The sequence below is a fragment of the Apodemus sylvaticus genome, chromosome 7, assembly GCF_947179515.1.
Source record: "Apodemus sylvaticus chromosome 7, mApoSyl1.1, whole genome shotgun sequence".
Classification (NCBI taxonomy): domain Eukaryota; kingdom Metazoa; phylum Chordata; class Mammalia; order Rodentia; family Muridae; genus Apodemus; species Apodemus sylvaticus.
The window spans coordinates 27,365,468-27,382,101 of record NC_067478.1 but is presented as its reverse complement, the minus strand read 5'-3'; the positions used below and the strand labels follow the sequence as shown (position 1 = coordinate 27,382,101).

Below are 16,634 nucleotides of genomic sequence, written 5' to 3'. Positions count from 1 at the left end.
GGCAGTGGCTACCTTCTTGGAGCACTTAACACCAAGACCAACGTGACCATTGTAGTCCCCAATTATGGCAAAAGCCTTGAACCTGGTCCGCTGCTTAGCCGACTTCTGCCACTGCACTGGCATGATCTTCAGAACCTTATCCTTTAGGGACGAGCCGGGGCGGGGGTGGGAGCGGGGTGGCAATAATCAAAGATCCCTTAAAGGTCAGGGCGAACGGGTAGATCTCCCCCAAGGACTTCATTCTCAGGTCCTTAACCAGTCAGCCCAGCCTGGTGACCGGAATCCACTCTTTCTCTTCCGTTTTACCTCCACTAGCCCTGAGCCTCAACCACAGCCAGGGCCTGGACCACGACCATGACCACAACTGCGGGCCCTAAGACCTCTGCTGAATCCTCTGGGGAAACCACGGTGGCCGCTGGGTCCTCCAGGTCCTCTCACTGCATAGCATCATCGCCATTTGGTATTTTCTCAGAGGAGGGGGAGATGGAAGAGAAGAGGAGGAGGAGAGGGAGGAAGGGATTGAAGGAATTCAGGGCAGGAACCTGGAGGTGCTGCTCCCTGGCTCACTCCTCGTGGCTGGCCCGTCCTGCTTTCTTATAGAATCCAGGTCGGTTTTTTGGATTTGGTTTTTTCGAGACAGGGTTTCTCTGTGTAGCCCTGGCTGTCCTGGAACTCACTCTGTAGACCAGGCTGGCCTCGAACTCAGAAATCTGCCTGCCTCTATCTCCCAGAGTGCTGGGATTACAGGCGTGCCCTAAAGCCCAACCTTATGGAGGCATTTCCTCAGTTGAGGTTACCCCCTTTCAGGTGACTCTAGCCTGTGCCAAGCTGCCATAAAATGATCCAGCATACCCTGACAGTGGCAGTGAGGAGGTAGCTGAACATTCCAGAGAGGCACCGTGAGCTGAGGGTGCTGACACCCAGAGCCCAGAGCTACACTCAGAGCAGGGGGTCTTTGAAACTTCAGAGAGCACCTCAGGGTAAAACAGTCAAGGAGCTAAGACTACAAGAGGTGAAATGAAGGGATGGCAGAGAGGCTAAGACTAGAAAAGAAGAAGCTTTGAGAAGCCAGAGGCAGACGCTGAAAATGGAAGCAAGAGTCTAAGGGAGCTCCGGGTTGAAGAGCCCAGAGTCCAGATGCTGGAGGGAGGGAGGGGCTGTGACCGGCTGCTGGGTGACTTTAGGCCCAGATCAACAGTCATCACCATTAGCAGCTGGAGCAGTGAGCCCTCAGTTTTGAAAGCTGGAGTCATAAAGCCTCTAGTTCTCAAGGCTTAGAGATCTGAACGTCTACATTTGGAGCCAGGGGCGCTGGCTCACACCTTTAACACCAGCACTTGGGGAGGCAGAGGCCGGGGGACCCTTTTGAGTTTGAGGCCAACCTGGTTTACACAGTGAGTTCTGGGACAGGCAGGGCTCTGGAGAGAGATCTTATCCTAAAGAGAGGGAGACGGAGAAAAAGAGGGAGAGGAAGGGAGGGAGAGCAAGAGAGGGAGAATAAACTTTGGAATCAGGAGAAACTGCACTATAGTCTTCCAAACAGCAGCTGTTGTGTATGGACTCCTCCCATGGTGTGGAAAACTCAGTTGCTTCACATCCTTGCTGATGTTTAGTACCAAGCTTCTACTTCACCATTTCTGCGGCTGCGCAATGGTAGCTGTTTGTGAGTTTATTCTGCATGCCTTCTGGCTTCATCCCGTTCATCACCTCTTCCTGTCTCTGGTTTTCTTCTCACTTCCTCCTCAGTGCAGGGACATGAGCAGGGTCTTCTTTTCTGAAGGCTCTGTTCTAGTTTGTCCTTTCTTCCCTTCTTCCTCTGTGTGTTTTATTTTGTTGAGACTGGGTCTTACTATGTAGCCCTAGGTGGCCTGGATCTTGCTATATAGACCAGTCTGACCTGGAACTCACAGAAATCCACCTGCCTCTGCCTCATGCCTTTAGTACTAGGGCTAAAGACATGCAACTTAGTTTCTTAGTCATGTTTCCAAGTTTCTAAGTCCAGGGGCTGGACAGATGGCTCAGTGGTTAAGAACAGTGACTGTTCCTCTAGAGGTCCTGAGCTCAAGTCTCAGCAACCACATGGTGGCTCACAACCATCTGTAATAGGATCTGATGCCCTCCTCTGGTATATCTGAGGACAGTGACAGTGTACTCACATACATAAAATAAAATAATTGATTAGCCTAGGGAGCACCTCCCCATCTCTGTTCTTCCTTGGATCATGTGTGAATGCACATGCACACATGTGTACATGTATGTTTAGCTTACCTGGTTCTCAGTGAAAGAGCTGGTCTGAATTAGCTGATATCAGAAGAGAAGTTTTTACTCGCAATAAGAGAAGTTCAGTTTTTAAAAATGGTCAATCCATAAATGGATGGGGTAACAGAATTACTGAACATGGGTGGTTCGTGACAACATAATATGAATGTTTGATTTACAAAATCACACATATGTAGCCAGCATGCATGCATAGGTCTAAAGGCATTAGTGTATGCATGGCGGATACACATCTTCCTTAGACAGGCAGTGCGTGAGGAAAGAGTGATCGAAGCTTTGATTAGTACATTGGTCAGCTTGCACACATTTCATTCATTTAGGAGTCTATTGTGGGGCTGGAGAGACAGCAGAGTGGTTAAAGCAGTTGTTGCTCTTGCAGGCGACCGGGGTTCAGTTCCCAGCACCACGTGGCAGCTCACAACCATCCGTAACTCCAGTTCCAGTTGACCCAACAGGGATGCACGTGACCTACACACAGGCCTGAAGGAGAAACAGTCACACGCAGAGTTAAATAAATAAATGACAAGACTAATTTAAAAAGGGTAGATTATGTCATAGAGGTGAGTTTGTGGATATTGGTTTCATTATTTTCCACACTTTAAGATACAGTTGAGGCATTTCACTAAAATAGTGTTTCTTATTTTTTATTTTTGGTTTCTCTGTGTAGCCCTGGCTGTTCTGGAACTCACTATGTAGACCAGGCTGGCCTTGAACTCAGAAATCCGCCTGCCTCTGCCTCCCAGAGTGCTGGGATCAAAGGTGTGTGCCACCACTGCCTGGCTGTTAGGTTTATATATATATATATATATATATATATATATATATATATATATATATATATATATATATATATATATTTTCTCTAAGTACACTGTAGCTGTCTTCAGAAGAGGGTGTCAGATCTCTTTACGGATGGTTGTGAGCCACCATGTGGTTGCTGGGATTTGAACTTAGGACCTTTGGAAGAGCAGTCAGTGCTCTTATCCACTGAGCCATCTCACCAGCCCCCAGCTGTTAGTTTTAAGAAAGAAAATCTTGCAGCATATCATTTGGTCAGCAACCAAATAAATCACATCTGGAATACAGGGTGTTGTTCGCCCATTCTTAATTAAGGTCTGAAGAAACTTAAAACCATACTCACGAGTCTGGCGATCTCCGGATTTGTCAGATGAAGGCCCCAGATGCAGATCTCCTTGGCCAGCGTGTAGCTCTCATCTCGGATGGTCATGAGCAAAGGTTCCAGGGAAACGGGCAGAGTGCTGGCTGAGGCGTTACCAGCCCTCACAAGCATAAACTGGAGCGTAGGAAAACTCTAGGTGACCACCATAAAGAGATACCCAAGCATCTGAATGTGCGAAAGGGATACTGGCAAAGGTGGCTATACGAATGTTTGAGGTAGTCACTACCCGTGTATGGGGTGGTGGTCCAATTCATGACCTTCCTGCCATGTTCAGGTATGGTACTATAGGTCAGAGTTACTACAGGTCACTGCCCTCTATTGGGTCACAGAATCCATTTGGTTGTGTATACGAGCATTTGTTTTTCTTTAAGGAAAACAATCAAATTGGATCTTATACAGCGAGGATACTGATTGTTTCATAAGGTTTTTAAAACGACTTATGTACTTGAGTTTTCTGTGTCTGAATGTTCTGCCTATGTGCATGTCTTGCACTCCATGTGTGCACTGCTCTGAGGCCGGGAGAGGAAGTCAGCTCTCCTGGAACTGGAATGATAGACACTGTGAGCCCCCTGTGGGTACCAGGTCCCAGTCTTGGTACTCTGGTCAAGCAGCAAGCATTCCTAACCACTGACCTCTCCTCCAGCCCCTCACAAGGCTCTTCATGATATTCACAATGAACACAGAGACCCCTCGTCTAAGCATGCTACCAACTTACACAGCCTCTCAGTTGTGTGTATACCCACAGATTCATCCTGGATGGGGATGTGAGTTGTATTTCTGATGATGGTTGTAATAAAACATTTGGTGGAGGCTAATTGTAAGAACTACAGTGGAAAGGAACATTTAGTGGGCTTGAAAGATGACTCAGTAGTTAAGAGCACGCTGGGTTAGCTAACAATGGCCTCCAGGAGATGCAACACCTTCTTCTGGCCTCCATAAGAGCCTGCACTCTATGCACACCTTCCCCCATACATATAATTTAAAAATAACATCTTTAAAATGTAATTGATAATTATTTTACCCTGTCCCCACCAAAGGATGGTTGCGGGGCTGGAGCGATGGCTCAATTGTTTAATGCGCTTCTTCTTGCAGAGGACCAGGGTTTGGGTCTAGCACCCATTCACACTGGGTAACTCCAGTTCCAGGGCATTGGATGTCCTCTTCTGACTTGTACTGGCACCTGCACATGTGTGGTGCACATACAGACAACCAGGCACACACACCTATACATATATATATTTTTTAAAGGATGGTTGTGGGAAGTTCCTCTCTGAAGCAGGGAGATGTGTGTAGGAACATTCGGTAGAAACTAGCAAAAAGAAGGGACTAGAAAACCTGGAGGCAGAAGAGGTGGGCAGAGCAGAACAGGTGGGAAGAGAGGCTAGAGCGAAGGAGGGGTGTGGTTCGGGGGAGGCTGAAGTCTGAGCACAGAGGAGGGCTTAAAGGGGAGCTTGAGAAGGTGGTTGCCATGTTCCTAAAAAGAGATAGAGGTTTAGAGAATGGTATACGACGGTGTGGGGGAAGGGGGTACCCCAGTAGGCATCCCTTCCCCCAAGGGACCAGATACACACAGACTTGGTATAGAATGGAGTTTATTCAGGCAGAGGATGGGGGTTAATGGGGTAGTGGAGACAGAGAATGGCAGAGATTGAGAGTGCAGAGAAGTAGAGGCCAGCCATGACCACATGGAGAGAGGGGGGAGGGGAGGAGAGCCCGAGAGGGGCAGAGAAGAGAGAGTAAGAGGTAAGTGTGCCAAGAGGCAAGAGAGAGAGGAGGGGCCCAGCACCCTCTTTTATGGGCCAGGGCCTACCTGGCTGTTGCCAGGCAACTGTGGGGAGGGGCCTACCTGGCTGTTGCCAGGCAACTGTAGGACGGGGCATACCTGGCTGTTGCCAGGTAATTGTGTGGTGGAGCTTAGAATCTTAACAGTGGTGTTATGTGAGATTCAGTGGACTCAATTCCTGACACCCCAAAACACATTCTGGCAGGCATAGGAGGGCAGGTGCAGGGGTGCGGGGAGCACAGAAGAATGGATGGAGGAGGCCTGAGGTCCCTCAGGTGATTGTCAGTCACTCAGTCATTGCCAGGCAATGCAGAGCTGATGAGGCAGTCAGCGCTGGGTGGGAGGAATGTGTCCTACGGAGTCTGTTTCAAGGAAGGACCGAACCCCACCCACTCACCTTCCTGAGAATCTGCTCTCTGTCAATGCAGCTCTTCAGGTCCCTCTGGATGGCGGGACACAGGGAGGTCCGAGACTGTAGGCAATGCTTCTGGTATGTCTTCAGGAACTTCTGAAGAACGGGAACCACCGAAGGGGCAGCCCCTTTGGGTTTTTGTTTTCTTTCCTTCGCTCTGGGCATTGTTTTCCAGTGTTTGATTCCACTTTGGTTCTGAAAACAGTAAGTTAAGCTGAAACCCAGCACAGACTGTGCCTCGCCCTCGAAATCCCAGGAAATGCTGCTGGGTGCCCTTCTCTAAGAATCTTAAAGGCAAGCTGGAGAGATGGCTCAGTGGTTAAGAGCACTGACTGCTCTTCCAGAGGTCCTGAGTTCAAATCCCAGCAACCACATGGTCGCTCACAGCCATCTGTAATGGGATCTGATGCTCTCTTCTGGTGTGTCTGAAGACAGCTACAGTGTACTCATATACAATAAATAATTCTAAAAAAGGCTTCCCATTAGCCTAAATGGCCATGGTGATTTCAGTTAAAGCCATTATAGAGATGTTTAATTTCCAATGTTCATATTCATGGGTCCATATTTGTTGTCTCTTTAAAAATGAGGGCAGTACTCACGGATTCAGTTATGAGGAAGAGAAATAATATTAATTCAATGTACTAGTCAGTGACTATTAATGGTTATACACTTGTTTTAAAGTGGCATGGTTCTCTTTACTGATTCAGTGTTTTCAGACTATGCATGCTGATGTGGTTAAGAATGTGGATTTTGGCTCTTCTGGTAAGTGGTCAGAGGTGACCTGTGAAGATGGTGTCTTGACCCAGAGAACCCCACGAAATCATGCAAATCAGAGGTTCAAACCTTTGTGTTCGGGCTGAAGAGATGGCTCAGAGGTTAAGAGCACTATCTGCTCTTCCAAAAGTCCCAAGTTCAAATCCCAGCAACCACATGGTGGCTCACAACCATCCATAATGAGATCTGACGCCCTCTTCTGGAGTGTCTGAAGACAGCTACATCGTACTCACATACAATAAATAAATAAAACTTTAAAAAACAAAACCTTTGTGTTCACTTTAAGAACACCCGGGAAACTGTCCAGGCCATCAGGGGTATGCATATCCGCAAAGTCACCACGTCTCTGAAGGATGTCACTTTAAAGAAGCAGTGTGTGCCATTCCGGTGTAATGGTGGCGTTGGCTGGTGCACCCAGTCAAACAGTGGGGCTAGACACAGGGACGGTGGCCAGAAAAGAGTGCTGAACTTTTGCTGCACATGCTTAAAAATGCAGAGAGTAGTGCTGAATGTAAGGGTTTAGACGTGGATTCTCTAGTCATTGAACACATCCAGGTGAACAAGTCACCTGACATGCCCTGACGAACCTGCAGAGCTCACGGCCGGATTGTCCCACACATGAGCCCCCCCTGCCACACTGAGATGATCCTCACTGAGAAGGCACAGATCGCTCCAAAGCCAGAAGAGGAGGCTGCACAGAAGAAAAAGATATCCCAGAAGAAACTGAAGAAACAAAAACTCATGGCACGGGAATAAATTCAGCACGAAATAAATGCAGACCAAGTAAAGGTCTTCTGGTGCTCTTCATAAGCAGATTGTCGTAGATTACCTGTTCATCGGCCCAGTTGGGAGAGATGTGCCTTAGCACGCAGAAGAACTTTTAAATTAAGCGGGGAAATAGACTGTTCACAACCACATGACTATGTAAATATGACTGTCTAGCTTTATTAGTGAGGAGCATAGTCTTATGCAGAAGACAATGGGTATAAAGTCTGTTTTGTCCACAAACTATTGGGTATACGATAAGCCTGCCTTGGGAAAGGAATTCTTTACAATTGATTTCTAATTAAGCTATGACATAGCTTAAGATACTTTTTTTTACTTTTTTTTTTTTGTTTGTTTGTTTAAGAAAGGGCAGTGTTTTTCTGTGTTTTGTTTGTTTTGTGTAGTCCTGGCTGTTCTCGAACTTGCTTTGAAACAGTCTGGCATTAAACTATCCACCCACCTCTACCTCCCAATTGCTGGAATTAAAGACCTGCATTACCACTAGGGGAAAAAAATGTGGACTTTGAACTGGGATACAGTTTAGTCGTCAAGTTTTTGCCTAGCATGCATTAGGCCCTGGATTCAATACTGGGAAAAAAGTAGGCATATAATGTACAGTATATCGGTGCACTGTCTTGTGCCATTTAAGTTCACTGGGAAGGCGCTTCTGTGTGCCCCACTCCCTTCAGATCTAAGCATATCTATCTCAAGTGGTCTCCAAGACCCCTTGTCTGGGGTGAGCCAGACTCCTTTGTGAACAGGAGGGAAGAGTTAAAATATATGACTTTTAGGCAGTTGGAAACACACTATCACCAACAGCCACCAACAGCCATGACTATTGTTTAGCTTACAATATAAAAATGAAATAAAAATAAATCCTGCAGTGGGAAAGAGAAGTGGGGTTCAGCCACTGGGAGCTCAGCCATGGGGAGCACAGCCATGGGAAGCACAGCCACCGGGAGCATAGCCACGGGAAGCACAGCCACAGGAGCACAGTCATGGGAGAAAGCTGGGTCAGGAACTCCAGCTGCTGTTTTAACATCCCCAGTGGGGTTCTTTTCTTCTTTTTAGGTTTATTTTGTAGTTTTTTGGTTTTTTGAGACAGAGTTTCTCTGTGTAACAGTCCTGGCTGTCCTGGAACTCACTCTTTAGACCAGGCTGGCCTCGATCTCACAGAGATCCTCCTGCCTCTTCCTCTATTCTGTTCTTTAAAGAAGCCAGTCAACACTTGGTGTTTTCTTACAGCAGTCCAGCCTGATGTCAGGAGGCGAGCCTGGAGAGGTTTCCACCAGCCGCTTCTAAGTACTTCCTGACGGACGTGCGCTACACATGCAGACTCTTTCCATGAAGAAAATTCGTGTGTGTGTGTGTGTGTTTGTGTGTCTGTGTCCAGAAGGTCTAGAATTCCTTTCTCAGGCATAAAACCAGGCCAACATCTAGCTCTATGACTGGAAAGCTGCAGGCATGAGGTAAGGTCTAAGGAGGAATGTCCTCTGATGCAAATGAGACCACAGGGACAGAAAAGTGCAAACAAACTCTGATAAAGGGCCACAAAGCCTTTGTGTTCAAGCCTTGCTAGGTAAATGCTATATAAACAGCAATGGAAGATAAACAAGGGAACAACTGTTTATTTCTGAGGCAAACCAGAGTCAGGCATCTCTGGCTAGCTTTACCCTCCTTTTCAGTTCCCCGTGTTGCCCAGGGGAGCTGGGCACTGAGCTGCACTGAGTCCCAGAATGCCACAGTGAATCCCACAATGCCTCTGTGGAGGCCAGAGGACAGTTTACAGCAGTCAATTCTCTGTTTTTGCCATGTGGTTTTGGGAATTAAAAACAGGTTTCCAGGCTTGGTGACAAGTGTATTCTACTGAATCCAACAAGAAGGTTTTGTTTTGTTTTGTTTTTTTCGAGACAGGGTTTCTCTGTGTAGCCCTGGCTGACCTGGAATTCACTCTGTAGACCAGGCTGGCCTCAAACTTAGAAATCCACCTGCCTCTGCCTCCCAGCCCGGCAGTTTTGTTCTCAATTATCTTATTTAGGGGGCTGGAGATGGCTCAGTGGTTAAGAGCACTGACTGTTCTTTTAAAGGTCCTGAGTTCAATTCCCAACAACCATACCCTGGCTCACAATTATCTGTAATGGGATCTGATGCTCCCCCCCCCCCCCTTTTTGTTTTTTTGAGACAGGGTTTCTCTGTGTAGCCCTGGCTGTCCTGGAACTCACTCTGTAGATCAGGCTGGCCTCGAACTCAGAAATCTTCCTGCCTCTGCCTCCCAAGCCCTGGGATTAAAGGCATGTGTCACCACTGCCCGGACTGATATCCTCTTCTGGTGTGTCTGAAGACAGTAACAGTATGTAGTCACATACAATCCATCCATCCATCCATCCATCCATCAATCAATAATTCCTTAATTATTTTCTTTGAATATCTGGCCCGACAAGATATTGCCCACTGGTGCAATGACACGAGTGCTTATGGGAGTTTCCAATCCATGGGGTGGAACTTATGCCTGGCACTGTTTCCAGGGCCAAGAACATATGGCTCGATAGGTTCTAGACCCCAGGGGTGAATACCCAGTGCTCTTCCACATGGACATAGCCTTAAAATGACTCCAATGACTTCCTATTACACTCACAGATTTATATAGTCAAAGGACGCCATGTTCTTCACTCCACACCCTTTGAGAGTCATTCTGGGTTTTCTCACCTCCAGGGTAGCTGGGATTCCCCATGCTCCCTTGGGTAGAGCTGCCCTGACTCCCTCCACCTCCCATTTCCAAGGTGACACTCAGCAGAGGGAGAGTGATAGTATTAAACTCTCTCCTAGCACCTATAACTTAGCCCCATTAACAGTGTCAGGCGTGCTCTACGTCAGAGGATGTTAGGTCCGATCAGAAAGCAGCTGCTAACTCCTGTAACATCTGGGCCACTTTGCACTGTGCAGTCCTTCAGAGAAGCTGCTTCTTGAGGTAGAAGACAAGTAACACAGAGAACCTTATCTGGTCACAGTGTGGAGAACACGAGATAATGGAATGAATGTGTGTCCCTAACCAGGCTATACACCTTACACACCCTTTCTCCTCCAAAAACGGGCAGAAAGCTCCTAAGGGCCAGAGGCACTGGGTGGCTTCATGGAGACCTAGCTTTCCAGACACGGCAGAGCAGAGGCACATGTGGATTCACAGTGATGGTGACAATGTGCACCGAGTTTTGTAACCTCAACCCAGGCAAAATCACCCGCGGAAGGGGGAGGGGCGCTACACAGTCTTCACTAGCTGAGGAGTGCACGCTGCACTTCAGAGCCGCTGGGAGATGGGGAGAGAGGCAACGTGAGGTCTACCATACTCCAAGGCAAGTCTCAATCCTGACAGCAGCTGGGCGACAGAAACCGGACTCATGGGGAAAGGAAAAGAAGAAAACTCAAAATTGGGTGTGGGGGAGGTGAGGGTAGAGAGGAGTCGAGGGGGGAGGTGAGGGTGGGGAGGAGTGGGGGGAGGTGAGGGTGGGAAGGATTGGGGGGGGAGGTAAGGTGAGGGTGAGGAGGAGTGGGAGGAGGTGAGGTGGGGAAGAGTAGGGGAAGGTGAGGGTGGGGAGGAGGGGGGAGGTGAGGATGGGGAGGAGTGGGAGGAGGTGAGGTGGGGAGGAGCAGGGAGGTGAGGATGGGGAGGAGTGGGGGAGGTGAATATGATGAAAAAACATTGTATGAAATTCTGCAAGAATTAAAACAATATTATTTAAAATGATTAATGAAAGAGAGAAAGGTGAAGGTGGGGGAGAGAGAGATAGAGAGAGAGAGAAAGGGAGACAGAGAGAGAGGGAGACAGGGAGAGAAAGAGAGAGAGAGAGAGAGAGAGAGAGAGACTGGTGGAGATCAGATGGCAACCCGGTGCATTCTCTGCGTCTATGACTGTTCTGGTGGGTTCTGGAGATCAAATTCATGTCAATTGTTAGGCTGTCGTGTCAAATGGTGCCGACAGACATCGCTGGTCCGAGACAACCAGTATTCTTTTTTTTTCTTTTCTTTTCTTTTTCTTTTCTATATTCTTTGTTTACATCCCAAATGATTTCCCCTTTCCCTCTTCCCCCTTCCCCATGTCCCATAAGCCCTCTTCTCTCCACCCATACTCCAGTCACCTCCCTCCTTTTTCTCTGTCCTGGTACTCCCCTACAATGCTGGATCAAGCCTTTCCTTACTTCTTCAAGGGAGTCATTTGTTATGCTAATTGTGTCTTGGGTATTCAGAGCTTCTGGGCTAATTAATACCCACTTATCAGTGACTGTATTCCATGTGTATTCTTTTGTGATTGGGTTACCTCACTTAGGATGATATTTTCCAGTTCCAACCATTTGCCTAAAAATTTCACGAATTCATGGTTTTTAATTGCTGAGTAATATTCCATTGTGTAAATATACACATTTTCTGTATCCATTCCTCCTTTGAGGGACATCTGGGTTCTTTCCAGCTTCTGGCTATTATTAATAAGGCTGCTATGAACATAATGGAGCATGTGTCCTTACCGCATGCCGGGGAATCCTTTGGGTACATGCCCAGGAGAGGTATAACAGGGTCCTCCGGAAGTGTCATGTCCAGTTTTCTGAGGAACCGCCAGACTGATTTCCACAGTGGTTGTACCATCTTACAGCCCCACCAGCAGTGGAGGAGTGTTCCTCTTCTCCACATCCTCGCCAACACCTGCTGTCTCCTGAGTTTTTGACCTTAGCCATTCTGACTGGTGTGAGGTGAAATCTCAGGGTTGGTTTGATTTGCATTTCCCTAATGACAAATGATGGACAACCAGTATTCTGCTGCGCCATTTTTTCATTTTTTCCGAGGTGCTTTCTGCAGGCATTTGGGGCAGGGTGCTCCAAAGTACCTCCCCGCTGATGACGAGCGAGCACTCACTGAGGCCTCGGGTGTGAGCCTTACCTGTCAGCTGGGCTTTATCGTCTCATCCGAGGCGGCGCCCCCTCCCTCCGCTGCACCCCTCTCTGGAAACAGGACCGGAGAGCACAGAGGAGGTGGGGATCAGAGCTCCGGGAGCACGGAGAAGCCGTGTTAGCCCGGAGGCAGGGACCGGGCAAGAGCGGCCCCGTGGGGTGGGGAGTGGGGAGGGCAGCGTCCTCCCGGGATCTTTGAAACCCCGGCTACCCACAGGGGCAGGTGCTGAGCACCGTCCAAATGTCTCCTCCCGCTTCCCGCGTCAGCTGTCGCCATAGAGACGGAAGTTTGAGCAGGCGACAGAGGCTGAGTAGAGGCTTTGGAGTTAAGACCTTCCAGGCTGTGGGTGTGGGCAAAGGCCTCAAGGGAGAGACGTCCCACCCTGGGGCGCGGGCCAGGCCACCTTCTAGGGCAAAGACAACTTCCAGTACGATTGGGAGTCCAAACCTTGAGGGGATAATACTCTCCTCCATCCTGGCAGGCCAGTCTGCAAGGAGCCTGAGAACCTCTCAGTCAGGGGTCGGGGACAGAGGTGAGACCTGAGGAGGAGGACTCCGCGAAGCTGCTGGGTTTAAAGAGGGAGGAAGGAGCACTGGAGCCAGGACATGTGGGTGGCTTCCAGAAGCTGGAAGAGCGGAAATGGATTCTCCTCAGAGCTCCACAAAGAAACGCAGCAGCCTCGTGGAACCTGCTTAGATTTTAGCTCAGAGAGACCCTGAGGGACTTCTTACCTCTAGAGTCATACAATGCACAGCTCCTCCCTCTTCCCCCTCCCTCCCCCATCCCTTCCCCCCTCCCTCCCTCCCTTCCCCTCCCTCCGTCCCCTTTCTTCTTCCACCTCCCTGCTTCTCTTATGGGTCCACACATTTACATACTCCTCTATGGGTGTCTGAACTCAGGGCCTTGGCTTGACTCTTACTGACAGGGTAAAAACAGTTTTTGGTTTTGTTTTTTTTAAAGACTTATTTTATTTATATGACTACACTGTAGCTGTCTTTAGACACACCAGAAAATGGCATCAGATCTCATTACAGATGGTTGTGAGCCACCATGTGGTTGCTGGGAATTGAACTCAGGGTCTCTGGAAGGGCGGTCAGTGCTCTTAACCACTGAGCCGCTCTTCTTGGGTTCTGCCAGCTTTGACTGTCATAGTGTAGTTAGTCATAGTATAGTTAGTCATAGTATAGTTAATCATAGTGTAGTTAGTCACAATGTAGTTAGTCACAGTGTAGTTAGTCACAGTGTAGTTAGTCATAGTGTAGTTAGTCCCGTCTAGACAGCATAAACCATCCAAAACCTTCAGCCAGGGGCAGGGCGTGTGAAAGGAAGTTCTTGGCGAGGTTGGGTTGCAGTACTCGGTTCAGCAATAGTGGATGAGAGTTCTGAAGTTAGGGATCTTTTGCTTTAGGTCATTGTCTGAAGCTATCTACCTGACGCCATCTTCCTACTGAGTGCAGACTGGTGAGAGGAGCCTGGTTAACCTCTCACCTCTCAGGTCACCTGACTTCTAGAAAACTCCGTCCCTCCTCTCCCCTGATCTTCTGTTACACTGTCTGGAGAGTCAAGGTAAAGCTTGACTCCTAGTTAGTCTTTCTGTGTGCCAAGAAGCCCACAAAGCCACACTCTCTCCCATTACCCAGAATAACCATAGCACTTTCTGCTGCAAAAGCCTCGCCAGGCCTCTGTTTACTTTGTAGGAAGGGACTCATCCTGCAGGGACTGGGGAACACAGGGACTGATTCATTCTGCAGGGGCTGGGGTGCACGGGACTCATCCTGCAGGGGCTGGGATGCACGGGGACTCATCCTGCAGGGACTGGGGTACATGGGGACTCATCCTGCAGGGGCTGGTCATCCAGCTTACAAGTATTTATTGCTGGGACAGCTTGAGAAAGCAAACACAATCATTTTGCTTTCTGTGTTCAGCAAAAAATAACAATGTAGTCATTGGGGAAGTAGCCCAGGGGTAGACCACTTATGCACAAGGCTCTGAGTTCCATCCCCAGCACTGCAAAATAATAATAATGATAACATGATAATGATGATAACATAAGTAAAAGTATGTGTAGTATATGCTATAGTACATCTGAGAGGACTGAGTCAAGTTCCTTTACGACGGTTTATGATTCCTTCTCCCTGTAGATTCAGTCCTGATGGTCCTGAATGATTGTCCCTCACAGACAAAGGTGACTCTTGGCCCTTTTCGCTTTCACATTCATCTGATGTTTTGTTTTGTTTTTTTAGTTTGATGGTAGTGAACTACAGCCCCCAACCCAACTGTTCATATGAATCTCAAATCAACTCTTCAAAACCCACAGAAAGTTCTGGTGGAAGTTTGATCCCAGGGCCAGGGAGGCGGCTTAGTGAATACAAATGCTAGCTAGCCTCACAGACTGAGTTCCATCCCGGAACCCAGGAACCCAAGGGAAAAGCCAGATCCTCCTGCCGTTCTGACTTAGCACTCACTCCTACAGTGAGACGGGAGGCAAGGGCAGAGATGGGTGTCAGCTCCGGACAGCCTGGGAACAGGCCTGGAGTCCATCCGAGGCGCTTCCTCATTGTTAAGTCTTCTGGTCTGCTGGGGGTGGGGGTGGGGAGCAGATCTCAGATCCACAGAAATGCTGTAGCGAGGCTGGAGGAGAGAGAGGGGGGGGCTGGGGTGGGGGTGGGTGGCATCCTCAGGGTCTGTAGGCCTGGAGGGGGCTGATGAGGAGCCAGGATGCTGATGAAGGAGCAGCAGAGGATCTAGAAGGGGAGGGAGTTCAAGAACCAAGTGGGTCAGTAGGTGGCTTTCAGGCTGGCTTTCAGTACAAGTTGGCTGGCTGTCATCCTGACCTTACAGTAGTGCTGACAATCTATTTTGTATAAATGGCAGATAGTAAATGCTTTATGCTATCTGTGGAAACCATTGCAATGTGGCTTTTAGTGCAAAAGCTTAGACAATATGTAAATGAAGGAACACCAGTGTGTTCCCAGAAGACAGTGTTCATGAGTACAGAATTTCAAATCCCATGAAATGCTATTTTTCTTCTGATTTTCAACAATGAAAACTATAGAAGCAGTTCCCGAGTACAGTGGCCAACTCTGGTAACTCTAGCCCTTGGGAGGCAGTAGCAGGGAGATTGCTGTAGATTTGAAGCTAGCCTTGTCTTCACAGTTCTAAGCCAACCAAGGCTACATAGCAAAATTCTATCTCAGAAAGAAAAAGAAAAACGATCAGAGGTGAGCACAGTGGTCCACCTCTGTAACCCAGAAGGTGAGGCAAGAACATCTCAAGTCTGAGGCCAGCCTGGCCTACTTAGCAAGACCCTGCCTCAACAAAACCCCAAACAAACAAAAAACGGGTCTGTCTATATATCTCTAATCCCAGCACTACAGAGGCAAAGGCAGGTGGATGGTTATGACATTGGGGGCAGCCTTGTCTATGCAGAGAGTCCAGACTAATCGAGATGACATAGTGAGACCTTGTTTGAAAACAAACAAACAAACAAAAAACCAAAGAAAAGGGGCTAGGGGTGGGGGCTGGGTTGGCAAGATGGCTTGGAAAAGTGTTGAGTTCAACTGAGTCCAATCCCTGGCCCTGACATGCAGGAAGGAAAGAACTAACTTTGGCAAGTTGTCCTCTGACCTCCACACCTGTTCTGTGACACACATGTCCCTACCTTTATACACATGAATAAATAGCTGTGATGAAGAGAACTTTTTAAAGTACAGCATGACTACTACCCAATACAGAGAAAGAGAGAGGAAGGGGGAGGGGAAGGGAGGGGGAAGGAGGGAGAGGGCACAAATGTGGTTGCAAGGACACAGGGAAGCCTTTGTTATCAGGAGTATAAACCACTACAGAAAACAGTGTGACAGTTCCTAAAACAATAAAAAAATAGAATGACCATATGGGCCAGTAATTCCATTTCTGGGCATATAGCTCCAAGATTTTGAAAACAGGGTTTGATCTCCCGTGATCCTGGTGATATTTACAAGTGCCAAGGTGGATTGACAACCCAAATGCCAATGGCAGGCGAGTCACTGAACACATATGTCAGACATCCGGCTTTAAACAGAAGGACATTCGACACACAACCTGGATGGCCCAGAGGAACAATGCAAAGGGAAATAAGCCATTCTTAAGAGAGAGAACCATACTCTAGAAAAAGGTCATTGTGGGCGAGAGAGATGGCTCAGAGGTTAAGAGCACTGACTGCTTTTCCAGAGGTCCTGAGTTCAATTCCCAGCAACCACATGGTGGCTCACAACCATCTACAGTGAGATCTGGTGCCCTTCTCTGGCTGTGCTGGCAGAACAACATTGTATACATAATAAATAAATAAATCTTAAAAAAAAAAAAGCCCATTGTAGAGTCTGGGGGCTCAACTGAGTTCCTAAGTTCAAATCCCCGACGCCCATGTAGAAAGCCCAGCAAACCCAGTAGTGTAGGAAGATGGCATGAGGAGCAGCCTTCAGCCCTATGCCAAGTTCACTGAGAGATCCTGACGGGAATACAACAGA

At 48.1% G+C, this 16,634-nt stretch overlaps 1 protein-coding gene and 1 pseudogene across 1 annotated transcript in view; one reads left to right on the top strand and one right to left on the bottom strand.

Moving 5' to 3' along the window:
- The window catches only part of LOC127689649 (uncharacterized), a 31,629-nt gene extending 25,790 nt beyond the window's left edge, over positions 1 to 5,839 (bottom strand). Inside the window, exons 1-2 of the mRNA XM_052189322.1 lie at positions 5,638 to 5,839; positions 3,419 to 3,571 (exon numbers count right to left, since the gene is read on the bottom strand). Coding sequence (XP_052045282.1) covers positions 3,419 to 3,571; positions 5,638 to 5,817 — 333 coding nt within the window. The 5' untranslated portion in view covers positions 5,818 to 5,839. The remainder of the gene's footprint in view (positions 1 to 3,418; positions 3,572 to 5,637) is intronic.
- A 600-nt stretch (positions 5,840 to 6,439) lies between these two features.
- Positions 6,440 to 7,250, top strand: LOC127689648 (60S ribosomal protein L17-like; annotated as a pseudogene).
- The last annotated feature ends 9,384 nt before the right edge of the window (positions 7,251 to 16,634 follow it).